The 23,791-nt window shown below is 39.0% G+C and overlaps 1 protein-coding gene across 2 annotated transcripts in view; it reads right to left on the reverse strand.

The window, feature by feature from the left end:
• LRP5 (LDL receptor related protein 5) overlaps nucleotides 1-23,791 on the reverse strand; it is a 180,235-nt gene that overhangs the window by 95,756 nt on the left and 60,688 nt on the right. For both annotated transcript variants that reach the window (XM_075047792.1, XM_075047793.1), the window contains exons 6-7: nucleotides 4,494-4,890; nucleotides 3,848-4,019 (exon numbers count right to left, since the gene is read on the reverse strand). In XM_075047792.1, the coding sequence (XP_074903893.1) occupies nucleotides 3,848-4,019; nucleotides 4,494-4,890 (569 nt within the window). The remainder of the gene's footprint in view (nucleotides 1-3,847; nucleotides 4,020-4,493; nucleotides 4,891-23,791) is intronic.

Consider the following 23,791-nt stretch of genomic DNA (forward strand, 5'->3'; position numbering starts at 1 on the left):
AATTAAATTTATCCAGTAACATGCTTCAAGGTAGTTTAGGTGCTTACCGGGAAAAAGAAAAATCCTAATACTCAGCTAGGTCAACTATAGTATAAAATATAAACGCGTATCCTTGACTTGCAGTCAGCTTGTCCTTGTTTCTGACAAGCTGTGAATACAACAGACATAAATACACATACAGAACAAATCACCAAGACACCAGCTGCATTAGCAAGCCATTTAAATGGCATGCTCTTGGCAACAGAACACATGCATGAGAGAATGAGTTTATGCTGAATAACTTCAACAGCAAGTAAAAGTGGAAATGCCCCACCTCATACACCATACAGTGAGGTTTCACATGCACTGGGGCCAACAGACTAGCACAAACTATGGCTTACTGGGAAAAAATCTAGGGTATCGACAGAACCTCTCAAACAGAGGAATCTTGCAGGAAAGGACTGTCAGGTTACAATATAGCGAAATGAGCAAGAAATGTGAAATACAATCCATTGGATCAATTTGCTTCTATTCTAAAGTATTTTCTTAGTGCAATTTTTTCATCTTGTAGAGGAGTATTAATGAAAAGAAGCTGTATTAGAGACCAGTCTCAAACCGGCCAGTATCTGAGCTGTGTCAGTGACTGGTTAAGTCTCACAGCTCTTTCCCAAGTGAGCAGAATATACAAATGAGTCTGGCGCATCTTCCAAAATGGAAACTGAAAATTTGTTTTCTAATGGAAGTTCTGCAATAGACATCTAATATCCATTTCTACTGATAACATGTCAGTGCCATTTTAACTTGTGCCAGTCCAGAATGGACCACAACAGACCCCTTCACAGCACAGTTCAGAATTGTGGGCAAACACGCATGATTTTTTCCCCCATAATATTCTAAATGGGCCTATTTAGGTATTTGTAAATACAGCCTCAGAAGGAGTCTGCTCATGATAGCCAGCAAAAGTAAACTCCAAGCATAAAGAGAAAAAGTGGGGGAGAAAAAAAAAAAAGAAAAAAAAAAGGCAAGGGGAGGGGGAGAGACTTAAAATGAGAGAATTTACACCTGTTTAAACCTAAGAAAACGTGGAATCCATTGCTAGGAGCATGGAGATTTCATTCTTTGCACTAAGAATTAAAATGGGGTTGCATAATATATAGGAATCAATGTATCTACAGATGTCACAATCCACTTCATGCAAAGAATATCTTCTGTTTGCAAGACCAAGTGATCCACCCGCTTCTCTCTATTTTTGCAAATAGAAGAGAACCACAAAAAGTAAGTATAGTAAGCAAAGAAAAACTGAGGGAATAAAAAGCTCTTACTTTGGCTTCCCTGATTTTCCTAAATTTTGATGCCAAACCAAACAGTATCGCTGGCTTTGCTACTTTACAGTGAAGCTAGACAGACTGAATAGACCACTTAAACCCATGCAATGCATTGCACAGCTATGGTCCCAGCTATAAAAGGTGGCATCTGGAACATTCCCTGTTCTGCAGGCTGAAAGATAAGGGGGAACAGGACCTGTCTGGTAGTCATCAAGCCTACTACTTAGGTACTGCCAAACACTGAAGTTACATTTCTCAAGCTAGTAGACAGTCTTGCTTCCCCTCTTCCTGAGGGCAAAACCTTCAGAGAGCACAATCATTCCTCAAAATTTATTTCTCTAAAAATGCTGCATACGCTACTCCCCCAAACAACACAAAAACTGAATCAACTTCACAGGCCATAACCAAGGGAAAAAAATTCTATATTCCTGTTCTTAGGTATTGGTACAGAAATGGACTGTTGTAACAGTATAGTCAAAACACAACTTCTGCAAACTGGCTTATAACATAGGAAGATAATTTTTAATTATTGCTTTAAAGAGAAGAAATTTTTGGAGGTCTTTACTCTCATATTCTGGTTTGAGAATTGTTTTTATGAACTGATTTCAATTAGCTAGTTATCCCCCTCATCTTACTTTGAAGCTAATTCAAATTCCCTAGAGAGTTGCCTTTTCAAATTAAAATACTCAGAGCTAATTGTTTAGCACCTTCAATTTTCAACTGTTCTTCTGACATCTTTGTGGAAGATAAACAACTACTTCATACTAAGAACATACCACAACCAGGCCAAGGGACCTATGGCCACCAGTCACCTGGAGCTTAACAAGACATTAAAGAGGAACACTTCTCTGGCTGACAAATCTAGTGATCTAACGATAACAGAGCAGGAATTTTTTAATTTGCCTGATCTCAGGTCACATCTCATGTTGTCATCTAAACCCGTGGGTTAATCATAACCTATGATAACAACTTTAGATTGAGGTTCAAAATCCAATTTTTCCTTCTTAGAAACATGAGCACAAGTGGCCAGTAACAAGATGCACTTCTTAAACAACTATTTTATTTAGAAACTAAGCATTGAAGCTGGTGGGGAACACAATAGGATCTTAAGCAACTGTTTGAGACTTCTTCACATCTGGCTGTATCCATATTCTCTACCCATATCCTCAGCTGTCTCAAATTAAATGGACACACTCATGCAAGTTAAGCCTCCTACTACATACAGCTCTTCAGTAACTCCATGAACACTTCCACAAGAAATGTATAAAATGGCTGTTAATCAGTATTCCTAGATTACACAAAAGCCATGTGCCCTTCTACATCACAATATTATCAAGCTCTATCAATTTGCTGAATTTCCTCTCAGTTGAATACTCAGTTGTTAATTATTCACTGAAACCTCCAAATCTCATGACCACATGCTCAGAAGCCCCAAAAAACCTTGCCCCAAACCTTCATTCTAACTCTTTCAGTTATTTAATTTATCACCTTCTGCTCTGAGTGAAACTACTTTGGGACTCAGTTCTCTGCAGTGGTATCTTAGACTTGTTTCACTTCTGTGGCAGCACAATTATTCTTTTAGATTAAGATTTAATCATGGGATACTAATGCAAAAACAATGGGAAAAAAAAGCATCTCCATTAGGAGAATGTGTCTTGGAACATCTCAGGCCTCCCTGGTGCAATTGTCAATGTCCATGACTAGACCAGTGCAGATGCCTGCTTTGACCATATTTTAAATCTAAAGCAGTGAATCTCCAGACACACTTCACTGCCTTACTCCTGGGAGCACATCATAACAAATGAGTGGATAATTTGTCCAACTTTGTCTAGTGTTTGAGCAATAGACAGACAGGATGAATTTTTTGCATTTTTAAGAAAATTCTTCCCAAAGAAAGGGGGGCATAAGGGAATCACACTGTGTTTTATCAGACATTGTTTCAACAATTAAGAGGTACTAAATATTGTCATGAAAGTTTATACAACATTGTGAATAGGATTTCCTCCCATCAAATTCAGAGGTAGAATATCTATGTTGTTTTCAAAGCTGGTGATACATTAAAAATTACTTCTTCTCCATGCATCTGGACACCGCATAATCATTAAGGTCCTGCATATATAGCTCTCTAGGGCCCCCACATCCACCTTCTCCTGTACATGAACCTTGCATCAAGTCTTTTTGCATGCAGCAATATTAGATACTAGTTCCAAGCACTACAGACATGTCAAAACATCTTTTAAAGAGGTTGTACCGGAGTGTCCCAATTTGTTGCAAAAGCCTCAGGTAAAACCTGAGATTTCAAGCAATTAAATTACACTTGTAACAATGCAGACATAACAAACATTTCTTGCAAAAGTTTTCTGAACCATATGAATGTGTTTCCTTTCTTCTCAAATATGTCTTGTTATGGTAAATAACATGTTAATATTAATGAAACAACAGACTCCTCAAAAAACGGATAAATGTATCCAAGACATAAAGTGGCACATGAGACCAGCACTTTTTTATCTAAGAATGCACTGAAGTATGGCTCTATTACTCACCTCAATTTTATCTGTTTTTGCATCTCCCCAGTAAAGCTTGTCTTTTTCAAGATCCAGTGCCAAGCCATTAGGCCAACCTAGGGACGTATTCACCAGAATTCGCCTTTCTGAGCCGTCCAAATAAGCACATTCTATCTTTGGACTTTCACCCCAGTCTGTCCAATACATGTAGCTATGAAAAAAACAGAGGGGAAACAGTCAATGCACGTAACATGCAAGACCAAAAACTGTCAAAATCTGTCCCGCTTTTGAAAGAACTTACTAACTTTCTGCTTCCCCAACTGCAGCAAACAAGCCAACTGGAACTGTAATCAGTGATGACAATGTAAGTTTCAGCATTAAATAAATTAAACTATTGAAAATGTGTAGTGGCCTAATTCTTTCATAGTTACGATAATACCGAAGATGCAGAGAAAAGAAAATTCAACGAAACACACAATGTATATGTTCATTGAAGAACACTATATTTAGAAGTCACCTTTTATATACACAGTATTAAAGGGATGAAGCAAGGGAAAGCCAGTTATTTCCAGAACATTTGACAAATAATACACACATCATCTTGCAATTTGCAGATTTTCAGTTTCAGGAGACCATAAACTGGATCCAATCCTATCACAGGGCTATCAATAAACACAAAACTTACCCCATTACAGGATTGAGCACTATTGCTCGAGGTTCATCTAGGTTTTCTGAGATAAGGATCTTTCTTGATGTCCCATTCAACCGGGTCACTTCAATGCGGTCTGTTCCAGTATCAGTCCAGTACAGGTTCCTCGCCACCCAATCCACAGCAATACCATCTGGATGGTTGATTTCTGTGGTTACCAGAGTCTGTGCTCCAGAGCCATCAAGGTAGGCTCGACGAATTGCCCGGACATCATCATCAGTCCAGTAGATGTAGCCTTCCACGGGATCGTAGTCTATGGCAATTGCATGTCTGATATTGTCTATCTGCAGAATAATGTCAGTGAAATCTGGCATGTCCAGGGAAATCCTCCTCAAGTCAGTCCTTCTAGCAAGCAGCAAGACTTCCTCAGCACCTGGAGAAAAAAACATTCATGGTATCATTTCCTTTGCTATTGATGTGAACACTTCAATACAGCACAGAAGGCTGTAAACTGCCACTGTCACTATAACAAGAAGATATTTCCTTAAAATAAGGACAAACTTTCACTGCAAATATAGACTTTTCTGAGCAGGGAGTTATTTCTAATCAGTTCTTCTCAACTAGCTACTTGGGCTGGCACTCTTATTTCACAATGACAGCATCTTTCTCCCGGCTCCTAAACTAATAAGGAACACAGCAATCTCTATCCAGAATCTTAAAAAAATAAATAATTAATTTGGTGGGGGTACGTCCAAATATTTCATCACATTACAGAATTCCTCAGCTCAGCCAAACTTCCCACTAGCTGTATCAGTGCATTAGATGTGGTTTTCGCACACAAGCCCTACATAATAAATGACAAGGGCTAATGGAAAACTTGAGTATTTGTAAACAAATTACATTAATTATTTGCTCCAGACAGCCCAACAAGAAAGCAAGTCGCAACTACAGCAAGTATTTCTCATCTGGCCAAAGTTGATGCAAAACTAAATTCTAAGGCAATAGGGTTGTTGATCTTTTCTCTTCTCTATTCCTCCTTCCCACTGTGAAGTTTCACTGCGTGTGGAAAGGGTGTCAAACAACAACCTGGAGCACATTTCAAAGACAAATGGCATCGTCAGTGTCATCTTTCTGGCAACTTCTTTTATAAGTACAAAAACAGGACACACAGTAAACCATCCAGTTGCTTAACACAGTTTCCACACATTCACCCATGCATGCTTCAGCACAAAAAGAGCAATACAAGTATGAGCCTTTTTCCTACTCTGTTACTAAAGTAATGCCATATAGTTTGAAAACTGACAAGGAGTTTTTATCATTTAGCAACACTCCAAAACTGGAAACCAGAACAAAAGTCACTTGTCACATTTCATCCAGACCAGCAAACAGCAGCAGGGGGTGGTAACTTCCAGTTCCCACCAACACTCCAAATTGAATCAATATGGCCAACACAGGACATATCTTTTGGACCACTGAGAATAACAGAAATTCAAATCCTCATGAGAATATTCTTCTAGAAATAATTCACACCTAGGCATGCATATGGAGTTCTGGAGACTCAGAAGTTGAATCAATTGCACATCAAAACCAAATTCACGTTCTCTTTGGGAGCTGGACTGTGCTGCTATTTGCTTTTGGGTTTGGAAATCAGAGCTTTACCTCCAAATAATATCTCAGAAGCTCTGGAAAAAAAACCAGTGCTCAAACTGCAGGTGTATAATAAAAGGCAAAGATCTAGAGAAGCAGTGTTGTAACATCACCAGAACAAGAATGCTACACAGCACGAAGGACATAGTTTGATGTGCCCTTTGAACTACCTCAAGTTACCGCAGCTCCTGCATTAAGTGGTGCTCCCCTTCTCTGCCATAGGCTGCTTGTTCTCACTTCTGTATCACTCCTTCTCACATGCAAGCACAGCATGGCTGTGTGTTGCAAACCACACTAAAGAGCTGATCCAAACAAAAAACTAGCAGAAATAAAGCCATCAGCCTAAGTTAACAAATAGATTGGTTCACTGCTGAGCTCCACAAACACTTGTGCTGTCACGGATAGGGACTCCAGCAAGAATGCTTCTTCCACTCAGCATTAGCTGACAAGGTTTGATAACTACAGCGTCAGTTGCACAAACAAACTTTGAGGGAAGGCTTGGGTAGAAGGAAAGCAACATTAATTCAGAGCTCAAAAAACACGTGGAGAAAAGGGAGGAGGGAAAGCCCATATATTCTTGACAGCAAAGCAAAGAGCGATGTTTACCATCAAATTTCCTTAATACAGATTTTTCTAACTTCACAGGTTACAAAATAAAAAGAGGTTTGCAGGAAGAGTGTTTCTTACACTTGAAACTTCTGCTCGCTTCTTTAGACACAGCAAAACTAGTAACCTGTTGCCAAAGTTGAGAAGGGAATAGCCCCAGCTGACCAGACAACTTAGAATGCTTCCTTCCTCCATTGCCCCCTTAAGTAAGCATGGCAACAGGTTTTCATTTTTTCAGGTTTCCTTTCTGTTAAGGGAACAACATGCATCAGCAATCCTTAGAAGGCACTGCTAACAAAAGTATTCATTTTCAAAAGCTTTATGAATCTCCAGGATTTTAGCACCTTTACTAAATAAAAATAATGGGATACCTAAAACAGTATTTGATATTTTATATTATGCTTAAAAATGTTGGTTTACTTCCTGAACAGTGAAAAAAAAAAATCAATCAACTGTTTTCTTATAAAAGACCATGGTGGACAGAAGTCCAATATATAGCTTATACCTCCTCTTCTACCATGCTTCTTTGCTAGATGTATATTCCAACATATCACCTCTGAAAGATTAACTACATATAATGGCAAACAGCATGAACGAAAGGTGACACTGTCAACTACTTCACTGTAACTACTTCACTGTACATCAAATGCAAGACAGTTCCCAGACAGCTATTTTAAAAAGCTATCTGGGAACAAAAGCAGTCCATAGTCTGTGATGCTGTTCCCGCTCTCTGCATAAAGGATTAACCCAGGAACAGTAGTCTTGGGGCTATGCTGACATCTCTGGATTAGAAAACAGGTCAAAACCAAAACATTATGGAGAGAATCAACTTTAAGCAGAAAGGGAGGATTTTCAAAATAGAAAAAGGGCTGTATTCAAACCTGATCTATGCAGTGTTAAATATGGTATTTTTATGGACACTGTTCAAACAGAAAGGCTTTTAGATGTCTTTTGTTTCATTAACTTATTTGTGTTGACATTTTGTTAGAAGTACTTAACTGGTATCAAGTCCCATGTTGCAAAGTATTAAGCATACTTTTTTTTTCCCCTGACATTACCATCTCCAAAGAACTTACAGTGTCACCAGACACTGGCTTGTCCAGAGCATGTTAGCTTGACAACAGCAGAAATGAAAAGGCACCCAGGTCAAATTATATATGGACCAATATTACCTCCAACAGTACAAATTGTCCACCACCTTTAGTCTCTTTACAGGTAAAACTTCCAAAACGTCCTATTTCTTAATACATTTAAACACACGGAAAACATTTGATTTTCTAATACAAATGAAAATTACAGCTTAATAGCCAAAGGGGGGGCGGGGGGGTGGGGTGGGGTGGGGAATCACTGTTAGAGAGAGCATCTGCAAACCAGGACACTGATCTGCAACTGCAGAGGTCAGGGAGCAAGCTACAACAGCATAGCAACTACAGCAGAAAAAAATACCTCATGTAACAAAGTTTTGTCTTGCTTCTGTGTTTCTGAAATATTTCACTTGTGGGAGTCAAAATAAAACCTCCTGTTTAGTGCAAGTTAAGTAAAAATTCAGGCCTCAAAACTCAACATGGAAAGGGGGATGTATCAGGTCATCCAAGTGCCCTACAAACACAGAAGATTTTTAAATTATATATGTTAAATTATTTTAGCTCAACTGTCAAAAAGTGAGCAGCACTGCAGCTGTTCATCCACCCCACAGTGCTGTTTCACATCCACCTTAACTTCTGAACTTCTACTATATTAATGTGTCTGCAATCATTATCTTAATATTAAAGTACAAGTAGTGTGAAGCAGAAGAGCATCAAACACATACCTAGCAGCTGATAACACAGCAATTACCAATATTACATGTATTTCTAAGACAACCAACATTACAAGCTCATTGCATGGGAACAGACAGATAAGAATCAAATGCATGTGTTTTGCTTCTTCACACAACTGATTGCAGCTTCACCTTGGTTCACTGTGATTAAGGCCAGTGTTGAATGTACCAGAGGAAGGAACTGGCAGTGTAAAGCCCAGATTGTGCCCAAAGGTGCTGGCTAGACAACAGGCTGAAAGACACTGTTAATACTCCCCTAAAATTCACAAGCAATACCAAAACAGTCTTCAGTTCTTCACAGTAGCAATAATTGGACTCAATTTTATCTCATCCAGCTCTGTCATATACTCATCGCTGCAAATGATCACACATTCACATGCATACAAAATATTATTTTGATCAGGAACAGGACAGCCAGGACCCCTTGAATTACATAATGACTACAACCTTCTTGCAAAGGGAAGAGAACAATCCTGTTTCTGACTTACTCAGCTGCTCTGGCTTTTTCTGCAGGCGAACACTACTGTAGAAATATTCTCAACCTCAGTTCTGTCCCACGGACATACACAGCTAAAAACGAACAAGGAGAAGAAAATGTTTCTCTGCTGACATAGCAGACCAGAAAAAAAAAATATCTTCAGTTGACAACTGGGACAGTTTATTGGTAGTTGAACTGACTACCCCTTGGGAAATTCTTCTAATTTCTAACACACTTCTAACTGAGACTTAAGAAATAATAAGGGGAATGAGCTACTTGGCCAATTTGAAGTTCTGGCTGCTTGGCAATTTCTACTGTAGAGATGCCTACAATTAAATTATTCCACAACAAGAATCTTGACAGACACGCATTTACATCCTTGGACATTTTAAAAAACACATGAACAGAGAAAATGTTATCAGAGCATATCTCACTATATTCTGCCCCCTCCTTGAAAGTTGGTAAAAGATCATTATCATGGGTAATTTTTGATAGGTGCAAAAATCCTGGCTTTTATTACAATGCAGTTTAAAATCACTGTGTTGGTTATAACTGTATTTGAGTCTATTAACAAATTTCTGTTACAGAAAAAAAGAGTTGGCAGTAGGCTCTGAGCACCTCACTAAGAGATGAGAACCTGACATTGTTTCTCTCTAAAAACCTGGACAAACACGCTTGTCTGGCTCATTAGTTTTATCTGTATCATGGAGGTATTTTGATTATTAATGTTGGTAGGAATGTTTTCAGGGCTACAGAAGTGTTATGCTGTGACTTGCCTAGTGTTATCCTAGGTACCCTAGAACCTGCCTAATAAATTACAACTAGCTATTTACCTAGTGCTAAAGTGCTATGGCATTTATTTAATTAAATTAATCTTCAAAAACCTCCCTCACCGCAGTCACTTTTGTAACCACATGATTAAGAGATTCCCAGCAGAAATGCTAACTGTTATAACGTGGTCATATATAACACCATACAATGAACAAAAGAGTTTTTTGGGGGGAGCGGGGAATGCAAGCTATACCAACATCACAACTGCAGCGACCAAACACTTCAGCAGAAGTTTATGTAAAGTCCTCTGTGCAAATCATAGATCAGAAAAACAGAAGGAATTAGGTCACTCTAAAGTTTCCATTTAGAAAGCATTTTAAAAGACCCAAGTTCAAATTGTTGTTTTATTTTTCCAACTGGTTTAAACTTTGAACTGTTGGGTTTTTTTTTTCTCTAGTCTTTTTTATTCAGCAAAAGCTTTCTGCAGACCTTCCACAGAACTTTTCACTAGGTCTGATATCCATAAAAGCCAATGAACTGTTCTGGTTAACATGCAGAACAGTATCTGAATTTAAAAAACAAACAGAACAGAAAACAAAGTAATACCATTCAAGGCAGTCTTTCTCACTCCCTGAAGACTATATTCTCCCTTTGCAATCAAGAAATCCTATAAAAACAGGTTAAGAGATTATTTTTTTTTTTGCTTGTACATGTGATGCTTTCCTCCCATACCCACTGATCAATTATTTTTAATATCCATGCTAGGTATAGTGTTTACTTTGATTTGGTTGGTTTGTGCTCTTGTTATTAAAAATTCATGCTTCAATGCTAGAAATGGCAACTGTATTCTATTTGCAAAATTAACTGCAATCAGAGCTGACAGCAGCGAAGCAGGCCATCTCACCAGCTTGACAAGAGAGCCTTTTTTATTCTTCCCTTGGCACACTTCACATTTGACAAGTGACAAGACATCTATAATACAATAACAAATGCTCCAATTTATTCACCCAACCTAAACAAATGTAGACTGTAGTGGCTGCCTCTGCTAGTCTATGCCAGAAAACACCATGCTATTCCTTTCCCATTTGTCTCTCTGCTAATTAGGTTAGAACAATGCTCCATTGTGGGACTCTTCCCCCAGTTTTATGTATGTCCATGTGCATGCATCTGCACGTATAGACTCAGTCTATTTACAGGCAACTTTGGAAATCTCTGTATTTGTGGGGAAAAAAATCAGATAAACTCTAACAACCAGAGAGCTTTTAGCTCTTCTCTGAAGAACAAAATGGTAAGCGCATTTTAAAAAGTGCATTAGAAGTACTTTGACTGCAGGCAACTCTTTTACAAGCTGTTTGAGTACAGCTGCCTCAGCACTCTTGATAAACTAAGAAGATTTATCAGAAAAGCAAGGGATTTTGGTAGTTGCTGTAATACAGTGAATTACCTGGCAAAGTTTCAGTGTATGGCAAAAAGGAGTGGGGGGGCGCAGAACATAGGGGTGGGAGAAAACTTCATTATTCTGCATGGAGTGTATGAAAATAGGTATCGTTCCCATGCTGTTTAATAAGGTTGCCAATATTCAAAACAATTACAACATTAGCATTGGCTGCTCTTCACACCGCAGGAATAATGATGCAATGAAACTCACTATGAGAGGTTTAAATCAACAATACCATGTAAAATCCCATTCCTGCTATTCAACTTCCACAGAAAATAAAAATATTTAAGGAGTTGAAACAAACTTTGGTAATACCTAGAAACAAATGGAAATTCGTTTTATATATTCTCCTTGGGTACATTAACAGGGCTCGTTGCAACATGAACAGCACTACACATCCCAGTTCAGGTCTTTATTTATCTTCCACTCTGAGAGGAAGAGGACACTGCTTCATACTGTGTGATGGCGGTGGGCTGGGAAAAACTGGTGATGTAGTCTCCTACTTGACAGTGCGGACTGGGGAGAGCATGCAATGCACATCAGATTTCCCAATTTAAAACCAAGAGTTGCGTGCGGTGGGAATATGTAACCAACAAAATAGAAACAGGAAAGGTTTCTTTGAAAGAATGTTTTGAGTGCCCAAATTCAGACAGGACTTGATTTAACTGAAAGGTAAGTAGGCATAAGGAAAACTAACACTTGTGACAAAGAAAGGAAATACCAGAGCACTCACGTAACTCATAAATTACATCATATCTGTCTGCATGTTACAGTGAAAAGCTATTGTCTACTGTTTCTTCCATTATCGCAGTAGCAGACTTCTAACAGTTATTTTGCCTGAACCAGAAAAAAACCCCCTACAGTTCAGGTTTTTGACACATTTATACAGCCACTAAAAAACCCTCACAAACAGAATATTAATTAAACTGTACAGCTGAAAAAATCATTAGCACAAAACAGCTGACTAAGACAAAAGTAATGATTCTTCCAGACAAAGCCATTACAAGACAGAAGTCACAGTTACCCTACTCTAATTTAGGACTGAGCTTCTGTGAGACACCTCAAGTTTGTACATACCCAGTGCTACACTTGCGAGCACAAAGCTGTGTAAAGTTACTACTAGCAGAGGAGTAGATAACTCTTACTAAGACTTACTCAAAATAGCATAACAGTCATAACTGCATTGGTAGTAACCAGAATCAAATATAAGAACAATTGTCTGGCTACCGCTGTACCAAGCAAAGAATCTGCCTTTATACAGAGGTTTCATCCAAAGACCTCAAAGCACTTGAACAACTAAGTCTCACCTCCCCACCCTGAGGTCTGTCTATACTATATGTGCTTTAAAGAAAGAGAACATGAAGTTGGAAATGTTAAGTGGTAAACCTGAATGTTAGCTTACACATACCATAGTCCCAGTTTCTACTTTTTATTAACAAAAAAATTTAACATCCCTTTGCACAGAACTCTTAATAACAGTCCATTGCAAGCCATAGGAAAAAGGATGGGCCAAGAAAAAGTCTGTCAGAAATCCCCACTGCTAGAAAAAGGGAACAGTCTTTGGATTCTGGTATTTCCTTGCAAAGCACGGTTTTAAAGTTTAAATGCACCTATTCTCTGCTGGAGATACACAACCCCACTGGCTCAGAGCAAGGAATCACTGAATTTAGAGGTGACAGCCATTTAACCACTTAGTTTCTGCTAAACAGAGTTTTGGCAGTGACACCTTCAAACACACACAGATGATGATCAAAAATTCACTATAACCCAACAAGATAAATAAATAACATAAAAAAAATACTGAAATACACTTACAATAGTTTTGCTACCATCCCATTTCTGTTGAGTTCTAATTGCAGACATTTCTCACTCACCAAGAGACCTTGAACATACTAGTTCCTCTGCGCTGCTGTCCTTTACACAAACAGAAATAAATACTTTACATCCCACAGGCCATCTCCGAGGCTCATAGCTGTATAATGCTTTGAAGTTTAAGAGTTATTCATTATGTTCCAAGTATGATGGAGCCACAGAAAATTAAATTCCAAGCTAACACAATCATCTGTCAAAGGGTAAACATAATGGAAAAAAGTTATAAACAGCTATAAATTAGGGCTTGCAAATCTAGGCAGCATCTCAACCTCACTGTTACTACATAGATGCAGTAAAATAGAGCTTGGCCACCCAATTTTTGAAGAGGCAGTCAAGCTACAGCAGCTTAACAAGTCATCACTGGGTCGTGGTAACTTTCCATGTGTATGTACCTAGCCCATGCTGAACGCAAGATAACAAAGTTTACACATAAACCTTTTCAGTGCAGATGCAGGGTGTGGTTCTCCTGCAGCGTAAAACCAGAATCAATCCAGAGGCTCAACAGTGCTGAAAAGGGACACACACACACAGACACACACACACACACACACAGAGACACACAGACACAGACAGACAGACACACACGCGCGCGCGCACACACACACACACACCCATAACCACACACAAAATGAGGTGGTTACCATCTCTAACTAGGCAGTGTCTTAGAGTCCTGGAAAGTAGTCATCAATCTAAAACATGCACCAAAGCCCAAAAAGAGAGTTTCATTCACTAGCCCAGCAAAACCACTGACAACAGAGCTAGAAGATGATATGGCAGACCTTCCAGAATGCTCCTCACTCCCTCCAGGTTTCTTCCTTACAGCATGTTTCTAATGGCTTTTATCCAATGAAATTATAAAGAAGGCCATTTCCATATGAGGCTATTTCATTTTGTTGCTACACAAAGTACTCCCCATTTAGGAGGATAAAAGCTGCTATGAACAGAAAGTAATACAATCTTTTCATACAGATCAAATAAAATCATAAACATAACGTACAAACAAAAGCAAGGGGAAAACATATTCAAAACAAACAAGATCTACACATGAATGAAAGAAAAAAAAACACTCATGAGGTTTTTATGAAATGGAGTAGAAATAAAAGAGGTAACCTCTAGATTTCCTAGACTGTCAGGTACCCATTGCTGGACAGTTTCTACAACCCTTTCCAGTGTATTGCAAAGGTATCTCAGTGAAATATAGTTCCACATAATACTATTTCTTACTGAGTAAATAACATCCTAGCCCATTGTTTTAGTGCTAAAGACTCAATATGATGTGTTTGGAGTAAGTAATGTAACACAGGTCCAGATGCAGCAAGGGAAATGCTATTTCCTTATTCAACCCATTGCATTTCATTTTCATAGCCTGGAATCTGGATAATTTTCCAGCTTGCAGGAACCACCGTAGACTACTTGTACATTTGATATCCAAACTTTCCCTCTCATCTGGTGCAAAACACCCAAAGGTCCTTTCAGTAGATCAGCTGCTGGCTGAAGAGAAGACACTGCTATGATCAGTGAACTAATGTGGCTGCAGGCATTAAATGACATGCCAGCTACACAAATCCCTCCTTTAGAGAAGGATCACAGTAATCTTTAAGAAGCCCATCTCAGCCTAACAAAGGAAAAACATGAGATCAACAATTTCTTGATAAGCAAAAGAAGTGTGATACACCTTGGGGAGTGCAGTAGGGAGAGGGGAATGAGGAAGAACTTCTGGATAACATCTCCCTATGGCAGTCAGACACCAGGCACAGAACAGAAGACACATATGAAGTCAAAGCATCTCGCAAACCAAAGATCGTGGTTTTCCACAGTGCATTTCAATCACAGAGTGAGCAAGGGGGAGAGACTGGCATGCAGGCAGCTGTAAAGGTTCTAGGAAATAAGGGAAAACAGATTTTTCCTTTTGTTTACTTACCTCGTGATAAACAGATTAGGACATGAGTGCTCCTTCCCAATACAGCCCCAAATCAATGCCAGAATATAATCAGATTTTAGCTACTGATATACAAGATTTGTCTTCCAGCATCTTCCAAGTGCTATAAGACTCTTGACAGTTATTTTAGGTTATTCACACAACACTAGCAGAAGCTTTCTCAGGTACTTGAAAGAGCTGATTTACTGCAATTACCCCAAATAACAAATGTCTCCCTAACCCTTCCCTTTCACAAAGCGGATGTTCATCTCTAATTAGTAATTGATCTACTTAATCAGAAAGTCTGGATTAGACCATACTGTTTCTCTTTACTAATCAGGAAGATGTGTTAGCAAAGGGACCTTCTCCTCTGGTGGTTAAAATGCATGAGAATAAATACTTTACAATGGAGGTATTTGTCTGCCTGCTTGTCTTGCTTGGAGGCTTAGTTGCTCAAATAACCTGACAATTGCTCAGCCAAGGAACTGCAGACACAAAACTTTTGAAACATATGATGTGCACCAAGAAACACAAGGGAGATGAGAAGGGAGTGCCTTAACATCTCTTCCTTCATTACTCTTCTATCTCCTGCACAAAAAAAAACAGTCTCAGCCCTGCAGTATTAACCAGCAGGTTCCAAAACCAGCGCTTTCTGTTTTGCATTGTGAAGAATGGCAAGGAGAAATTCGACACTGAGAATGTTACCCAACCCTGATCAACTGCCTCACCAACAGGATCAAGGATAAATAAGGAAAGGTGACTCTTCAAATGGCTAAAGGTAGCATCTTCTTCTCCAATTACAATTTTTTTTTTCTGGTTTTCACTTGAGAAAACAGAATTTCCTAGTTCATTTGAGAAACTACAGCTGTCATACTTCCCCAGCAGAAACCTAGAGCTCCTACCACTATGTGAGACTGACTCAACAGCCAAAGCTCTCTCACTCTGAAGCAAGTTAACAGTTGCCTTCAACTGGAGAAATGTGTCTCTGATCAGTTGAGGTCAACATGCCATATGTCACAAATGACCACTTACATTCTGACATATCAGGGACAAGATTACTGCTAAAGCAGCTGGCTAGACTGAGATACCTTAAAGGAACCAGATTTCTAGAAAGTACTCATCACCCATTTGAGAGGGAGGAACTCTCCTTCTTACTGCTTTAAAACAACCTACCTCCTGCCATTGATTAACTAAAAGAAGGTTCTGAAAATGAGTAACTTTGACTCACATTTAAAGTTACACATATGGCAGTGGCTCTTATGCTGGCTTTAAGGAATGTTCACAATGACATACAGTAAGAGTTTAATTTCCACATTTCAAGTAGCGTAAACCCTCTCTTTTGTAAGTGTAGATTTGCTAGGGTAAAGAAGCCGCCAACGCAATTGACAATTCAGGTACCTGTTTCAATGTGAAACCTGCCAACTATGTCAGCAGGCCATTCATGGGTAACCTGTGGCATACAGACACTAAAAGTTCCTGCAATTGAGCATTTATAGCACACACCGAGTGTGTACATATTTTTTTTAATTATTTTTTTTAAAACATTCATACCCTAACTTGTATGCCAATTTACCGCAACACAACAAAGCTGATTGTCCTTTGTTGCAGATGATGTAAAGAATTTAAAATATAAAATAACAACAACAAACACTTTAGGGTTATTAAAGGGCATCAAAAAATATCCAGAGAGGATCTTGGATGCAATCCTTGGTCCGAGGGAAACTTATGGGAACTTTCCTGTGATCTCAGTAGGGCCAGTTTTCACTACCATCATGAAATGGAAAAATCATTTTTCAGTGTACTTTATTCAACTTATCAACTCACCTTGAGATTACCTCTAGCTTAAGAATTAGAAATTTAAACTTGAAAGGTTTTTTTAAAAATCTCATGTTTATGTATAAGTATATATAAAAGCACCTGAGAAGAGGAAACCAGAAAGAAGCAAAAGTCATAGAAAAAAAAAAAAGACGCGTTAACAACCAAAATAGTATCATCTATCCATGTAGAGGACCAAGCAGGCACTTGCCATGTACCAGAGGATTTTCTGTATCTGTATTCAGCTGCAGTATCTAATAGGTCCTGCTCTTTACAAGGATGCAAATAACCAAATTTCCTTTATTTCTGCTCTTTACTTCTCCTCTATCAAATCTTAAAGCAACTCACTAGGTAGGAGTAAATGTAATCCTGGACATTGATCCTTAACATATTAACCAGCTGAACTTTTTTACACAGCATTTAGGAAAAGATCACTGACAGAAGTAATCTACTATCAAGCATTGTAAGTACAGCATCAAGCTCACAAAGCCATCTACAGTATATAGGCATTTACTTTTTCCTAGTTCAGTAATAATAACAAGGTAAGCAGAAGCTAAGGTACCATTACTATATTGTTGCTTTTGCAGCCAAATTCCTTGTCTTCAGTTACTGCAGAAAATCATTTACGTTTTTATAGCCCTTGCTGGAGATGGTTGTGCTTAGTCTCCTTAGAATCATAGAATGTCTCAAGTTGGAAGGGACCCATAAGGATCATCGAGGCCAAATCCCTATTCCTTGCAGGACTACCTAAAACTAAACCATGTGAGTAAGAGCGTTGTCCAGACGCTCCTTGACTTAGATCTATACTGAGCAATGCTCAGCATATTAAAGGAACATACTTGACTCGGCACTGCCCTGAGATCCAGGCATCGCTCCTTTGTGCACCAAGAGCATTTCTCTGAGAGTATGACAAACTTGGAGGTCATGGACAGAGAAGGGATATCTCATATAGATGGACATCAAGCTTTTACTGGTATTAAAGATCAGAGCCTGGATTTAGCACTAGAAGATAGGAGTAGTCCAGCTATGATGAAAGACTGATGACTCAGCCACTAAATGCTTCCCCCTGCCAAGTACTTGTTTAGGTTGCACTTGATGTCACATTTGCTATCCGTTGTTCGCATGGCATGCAAATACACCAATACCTCAACCACCCATATGCCTTCTTACCAACAGGTCTCTCATCTCACTTTGAAGTACAAGAAAGGGAACAGACTCATCATCTTTTCAACACAAATGGAAAGAAAATAAATCAGTGCAAAATTAAATCTCCAAGAGATTTCAGTGTAAACAATGCCTACAGAAACACACAGAAAGGATTGGGGTTCTCTTGTGGAGGCAAGCACAAAAAGATTCCTCTTAAGGGAGACTTAAATTTGGTTGGAGAGGAATTTAGATATAACAAGTGTGTATAACACTCAGGAATGTTTGATTTATTAAAAGTACATATGCCACAGGTTGCACAGGAAGCACAGAAATCACCCAGCACAGAATGAGCAGATAAAATATCATCAGGGAACTTCCATCATATTAGAGAATATAAAAATACATCAGGGAAAATTAACAGGAAGACTTTACAGAAATTAATAGCTTCCCCTCCAAACTCCAGAGAAGATAAAGAAAACACAGCTACTGTTTGCACAATTGTTATGGGTTAACCCTGGTGGGCAGCTCAGCCCCACCTAGCCGCTCACTGGCACCCTGCAGTGGGGTGGGGAGAGAATGGGAAGCGTAAAAGCGAGAAAACTCATGGGTTGAGATAAAGACACTTTAATAGGTAAAGCAAAAGCCATGCGCACAAGCAAAGCAACGTAAGGAATTCATTCACCACTTCCCATGGGCAGGCAGATGTTCAGCTGATTCCAGGAAAGCAGGGCTTTGTCACACCTAACAGTGACTTGGGAAGACAAATGCCATAACTCCAAATGTCCCCTCTTCCTCCTTCTTTACTCCAGCTGTTAGTGCTGAGCATGATGGTGTATGGTATGGAATATCCCTTTAGTCAGTTGGGGTCAGCTGTCCCGGCTGTGTCCCCTCCCGACTTCTGGTGCACCCCCAGCCTGCTCACTGGCAGGGCAGGGTGAGAAACAGAGAAGCCTTGACACTGTGCAAGCACTGTGCAGCACTTGCTAAAAAATCCCTGTGTTATCCACACTGTTTTGGTCACAAATCCAAAACAGAGCACCGTACAAACTGCTATGAAGAAAATTAACTCCATCCCAGCCAAAATCAGTGCAGCAATTTTAGTTAAATGGATCAAAACCTAATGATGCCTATGCCAAGTGCAATTGCTGCAATGAAGTTGCGTTAACAACTAGAGTAAAATTCTGTAGCTTTTACTGAAATATTTTATCCACATCATTATGGTTTAATCCCAGTTAGCAACTAAGCACCATGCAGCTGCTCGCTCATTCCCCCCACCCAGTGGGATGGGGAGAGAATGAAAAAAAAGTAGAACTCATGGGTTCAGATAAAGACAGTTGAATAGGACAGAAAGGAAAAAAAAAAAAAAAAAAAAAATAAAAAACAACAATAATAATAAAAATAATTAGAATATACAAAACAAGTGATGCACAATGCATTTGCTCACTACTCACTGACTGATGCCCAGTTAGTCCCTCAGCAGTGATACGCCCCTCCTGGCCAACTCTCCCCAGTTTATATACTGGGTATGATGTCACATGGTATGGAATACTCCATTGGCCAGTCTGGGTCAGCTGTCCTGGCTGTGTCCCCTCCCAACTTCTTGTGCCCCTCCAGCCTTCTTGCTGGCAGGGCACGAGAAGCTGAAAAATCCTTGACTTTAGATTAAACACCACTTAGCAACAACTGAAAACATCAGTGTGTTACCAACCTTATTCTCCTACTAAATCCAAAATGTAACACTATACCAGCTACTAGAAAGAAAATTAACTCTATCCCAGCTGAAACCAGGGCAATATACTGCAGCAAAACATTACACATTTAATGCAAAACAAAAATAAAACTGGAAAATAGTTTTTTAAACCTTGGGGTACACAGCTTCCAGAAGCTGCATGGATCTGGACTAATTCTGACATTGTATGGCTCTGAATGCTCTAGCTGAAGTTAAAAAATATACAATAAAAAAGAACATTGGCTGAAGTCCTAGTTTATCCTACTTATTACAGCTCCATAGCCCTAGAGCCAAGCCAGTAAAAAATTGGGAGGGCAAGGTGGGGAGTAGTTGAGCTTTCACTCAAAATGTTTTGTGGTATCAGGCATGGATGACCAGTTTGAAAAGTCTGTCAAATTAATTTTAGTTCATATACAATTGACTTACTTGGTATCATGATATTAGAAAAGGATGTGCAATGAGAGTAAGATCCTTTGGGAATAAAACATTAACAGGCAGAGGGAATTTAGGAAGAGAGAGTGACCACTTACAGGGAAATATATTGACTTCTAAGAAAAAAGATGAGGCTTTTGACACTCTTTTAGAAGGCCTGCAGCAATAGCTGTATGCCAGCAACACTGAATACAGCAGAAAGAAATTATATCTTTTGCAGAAACATAAGAGAAACAGGCTACTGAACGCTGTTTACAGGAACCAGCTCAATCTTGGAAGGATGCATACAGATAGCTGTTGTACAAAAGACTGGGATCAGGGTTTAACCACAATTTGCTGACAAGATACACAACAAACCTCTAGACTTGCGTGAATGTGATTAAACTGAACCACATGGTCAAGTCAAAGAGGAAAGGAAAAAGCAGGGGGAGTCATCAACATTTTGAGACAGTACCTCCACCTAGCAGAGCAAAGCATGAAAGCGGAGCAGGATGGAAAGATTCTGGCTCCATTTTGCCTGGAAATATTCACACTAAGTAGTGCAAATTATACCAAACGTGCACCAGAGCTGTAGTCAGAAATGGATAAATTCATGTCATTCACTGCGTACCAAAGAAAGCAAGAATGAGATGCACAAGGAAGGTGAAGCTGCTCAAAGGAGATGGCATGCAGCTATCACCTGAAGACTCTGCCCTGCAAGGTAAGAAAGGTTCAAATGGTTTACTGTTGGAGACATGACACTAGCCACTAATACATCTGTCTTTCTCACAACACTTGAAACTACTACTAGCCCAATAACAGAAATCACTAAATCCTAGGAAGGGAACCTCAGGACAGAAGGAGAAGGAACGGCTGCCTGAAAGGAGCCCTCACAGACAAACAAAAGACTCATGAATCAAAGTAATTCTGTTCATAAAATGATAAATGTGATCCTTAAAGAAAGAAAGAAAGAAAAGCCTCAGGATAGCCCTAAGTCAGCAAGATGACTGAAAGAAGGTCCACACTTCTGCTCTGCTTGCTAAACTGGCCTATTTGCTTGTCCATTGCTGATCATATCAAACTTTGCTTCTCTCAAAATATGCACAGAACACACATAATTTTTACTTTGGTCTTAAGACTTTGATTATTTGCATCAGAAAGCATCTAAAGCAAGAAACTGAAGATTAACTAAAACAGGCTTACAATTTTATGAGTGCATGAATAAAGAGCTAATTGGGAAGAATTACACATCCCTTTTAAATGACTGCAACCAAACCTTCGCACCTTTGCTCAAGCAGGCTTAGAGAAGACTTTCAAACAAAAACCAGCAAATAAAAAAAAAAAAAAAAAAATCAACAAACAAATACAAAAAACAAACACAAATCAAGAAAGCCACCTGGTCTAAGAACTGAAGCTCTGTTTTGAAACATGGAATTTCAGAGGTCAGTCACTCCCGGAAGTTACGAGGTACTAAGAGCTATTACTGACTAGGCCACCCTCCACAGGCACTTCAGACTAGAGCCGTCAGCCTCTGATGGGCATTACAAACTGTGACTTCATTATCTTCTACGTAGGCAAGATTGGGTTCAGATACCTATCTAAAATCGTGTATTTGGACACATCCACCAAGACAGCAGTGGTCCAACACAACTTCTTAAGCAATTCCAAAGATCATAGCTTGAATGCTCACTTTGCTAAGAGTACATTTACTTTCCAAACTTATAACCCCTCTCCTTGTTGATATGGGAACTTCAAGCAAGTCCAGAGCATTTTCACAGTCAACAGAGGAAAACAGACTTAATATCACACATCTGGAGGAAAGCAACACAAAACATCTACCTGCACAAAATCAGTACACACTCCCAGAGAGGAACTTATACTTGATGCCAGTTGCAATCTATCCTTATATTTAATATCAATTATTAGTGATGGATATCTACTGTAGAGCTAATTTTTTTTATTTACTCAGAGCAACTGTTTAGAACCAGAGAGAAAGCTAGAATGAATCAACACTAAAAGCCAAAACTACAAAATAATGAATTATTCTTTTAACACAGACACAATCCTTATAGTTTCAGCATATGAACAGTTATATGTTTAGAAAAAGTGTAAAAATCCAGAGTTTCAATGCATACGGACACAACCCACAGCAAAGCAAATAGTGGCACAGTCTGTCCTTGAATTCATGTTTTCTTAATTACCTAGGCCCATTACCATTGAACACTCTTTGTAAAGAGCTACAGAGCTCTCATATCTGAACATTACCAACAGATGTGTTCTTCAATATCCAAGAGAGCTGAAATCGCCTAAGAGTCTCAGGGCTTTTCTGCACAAGAATACTTTCTGACAGAGCTATATAGTAACATTATATAGTTATACTTGCACCAATAAACTCCCCATGTGGACACAGATTTTGAGAACAGAATGCCTTTTTCCTTGTGCAGACAAATCCCCATTAGCATTTGTGTAATTCACTTAAAAGCCTAATGTCAAAGCAGCTGATATACCCAAGTGACTTTATACTTTTGCACTTTTGCCCAAGCCAATAGGGAACAAAATGGAGAGGTGGTCAACACTGTTGCTTCCATAGTTCCTGATACAACTTTACTACAAAGGACTTGTGCAGAGAACAAAAAGTCAGTTCCTTGTAACCAAGGAGTTAATTAATAAGAGGGGAAAGAGAAGCACATGGATGTTGGCATAAGGCAGACAGGACAGCAAACGATGTGGAGCTTGGGAAAGAAATAATCCATAAAACTGAACCAAAAGGGCACATTCTTATGCAAAACCACATTTCCTGTTCCCATTCCACTTTTTTGCCCTCCTTTGACTGAACACCCTTGACAGATTGTCTGGATTGACAATGGAAAGGTGAAAGCACAGTATAAGCAGTCACTCCTGCTTGTGCTATCCGCCAACACACCAAAAGCAGGCTGACCTTCATTCCCACTGCCAGAAACTTAAGGTCAATATGAACGTCTAAAAAGGTTGTCCTGAGCATTCAGCAATGTTTTTTTAAAAGCTGTGAAAGGGAAACTTTCCAAAGCTGGAAGGAGGAAAGAGGAAAGGTCTTTCAGCAGCTGCAAAAACTACCTTATAAGCCTTTCAATTGCAGCAGGATGAGCTAATAAAGCTGGCCCTTAAACCCTGGAGGTTCAGTGTTCAAATTCTGCTTCAAGTTCACAAATGAAAGGAATCTATTATGCTTGCGTTAGTACTCTGAGGAATCAAGCCACATCAGAAAAAGACTATACTCTTTGACTAGACTCGTTGAAAACGCATCAGAGACAGGCAGCAGAGTGTCTTTCAGTCTGTTGGCAGAACATTCTCCAAAACCTTGCCTCCTAATGTCCTACCGCCGTATCGGTGTTAATTGCCTGCTTTTGTAAGATGCATTTTTAAAAGAGGCTTCCTGGTCAGTGATAAAACCAAGCTTTCAAAATATACCACTAGACTTATTCAACTTAAGGATACAAAATATGCATCTAGTTACACTTCTCAATTAAAACACAAACTAGACCCAGGAAGAAAAAATTCCCAGTGCAATTTTCTCATAAATCCTTCCCACAGAGCAGCCCAAAGGGAAACAGAGGGTTGATTAATCTTCAGAACCAGAAAAACAGTATTTTAGTTTACATCTTAATTTTGAATTTTTCAGTACAAATTATTTCATTATAAAACTAA

Source organism: Buteo buteo, chromosome 16 (genome assembly GCF_964188355.1).
Source record: "Buteo buteo chromosome 16, bButBut1.hap1.1, whole genome shotgun sequence".
In the NCBI taxonomy this organism is placed as follows: Eukaryota; Metazoa; Chordata; class Aves; order Accipitriformes; family Accipitridae; genus Buteo; species Buteo buteo.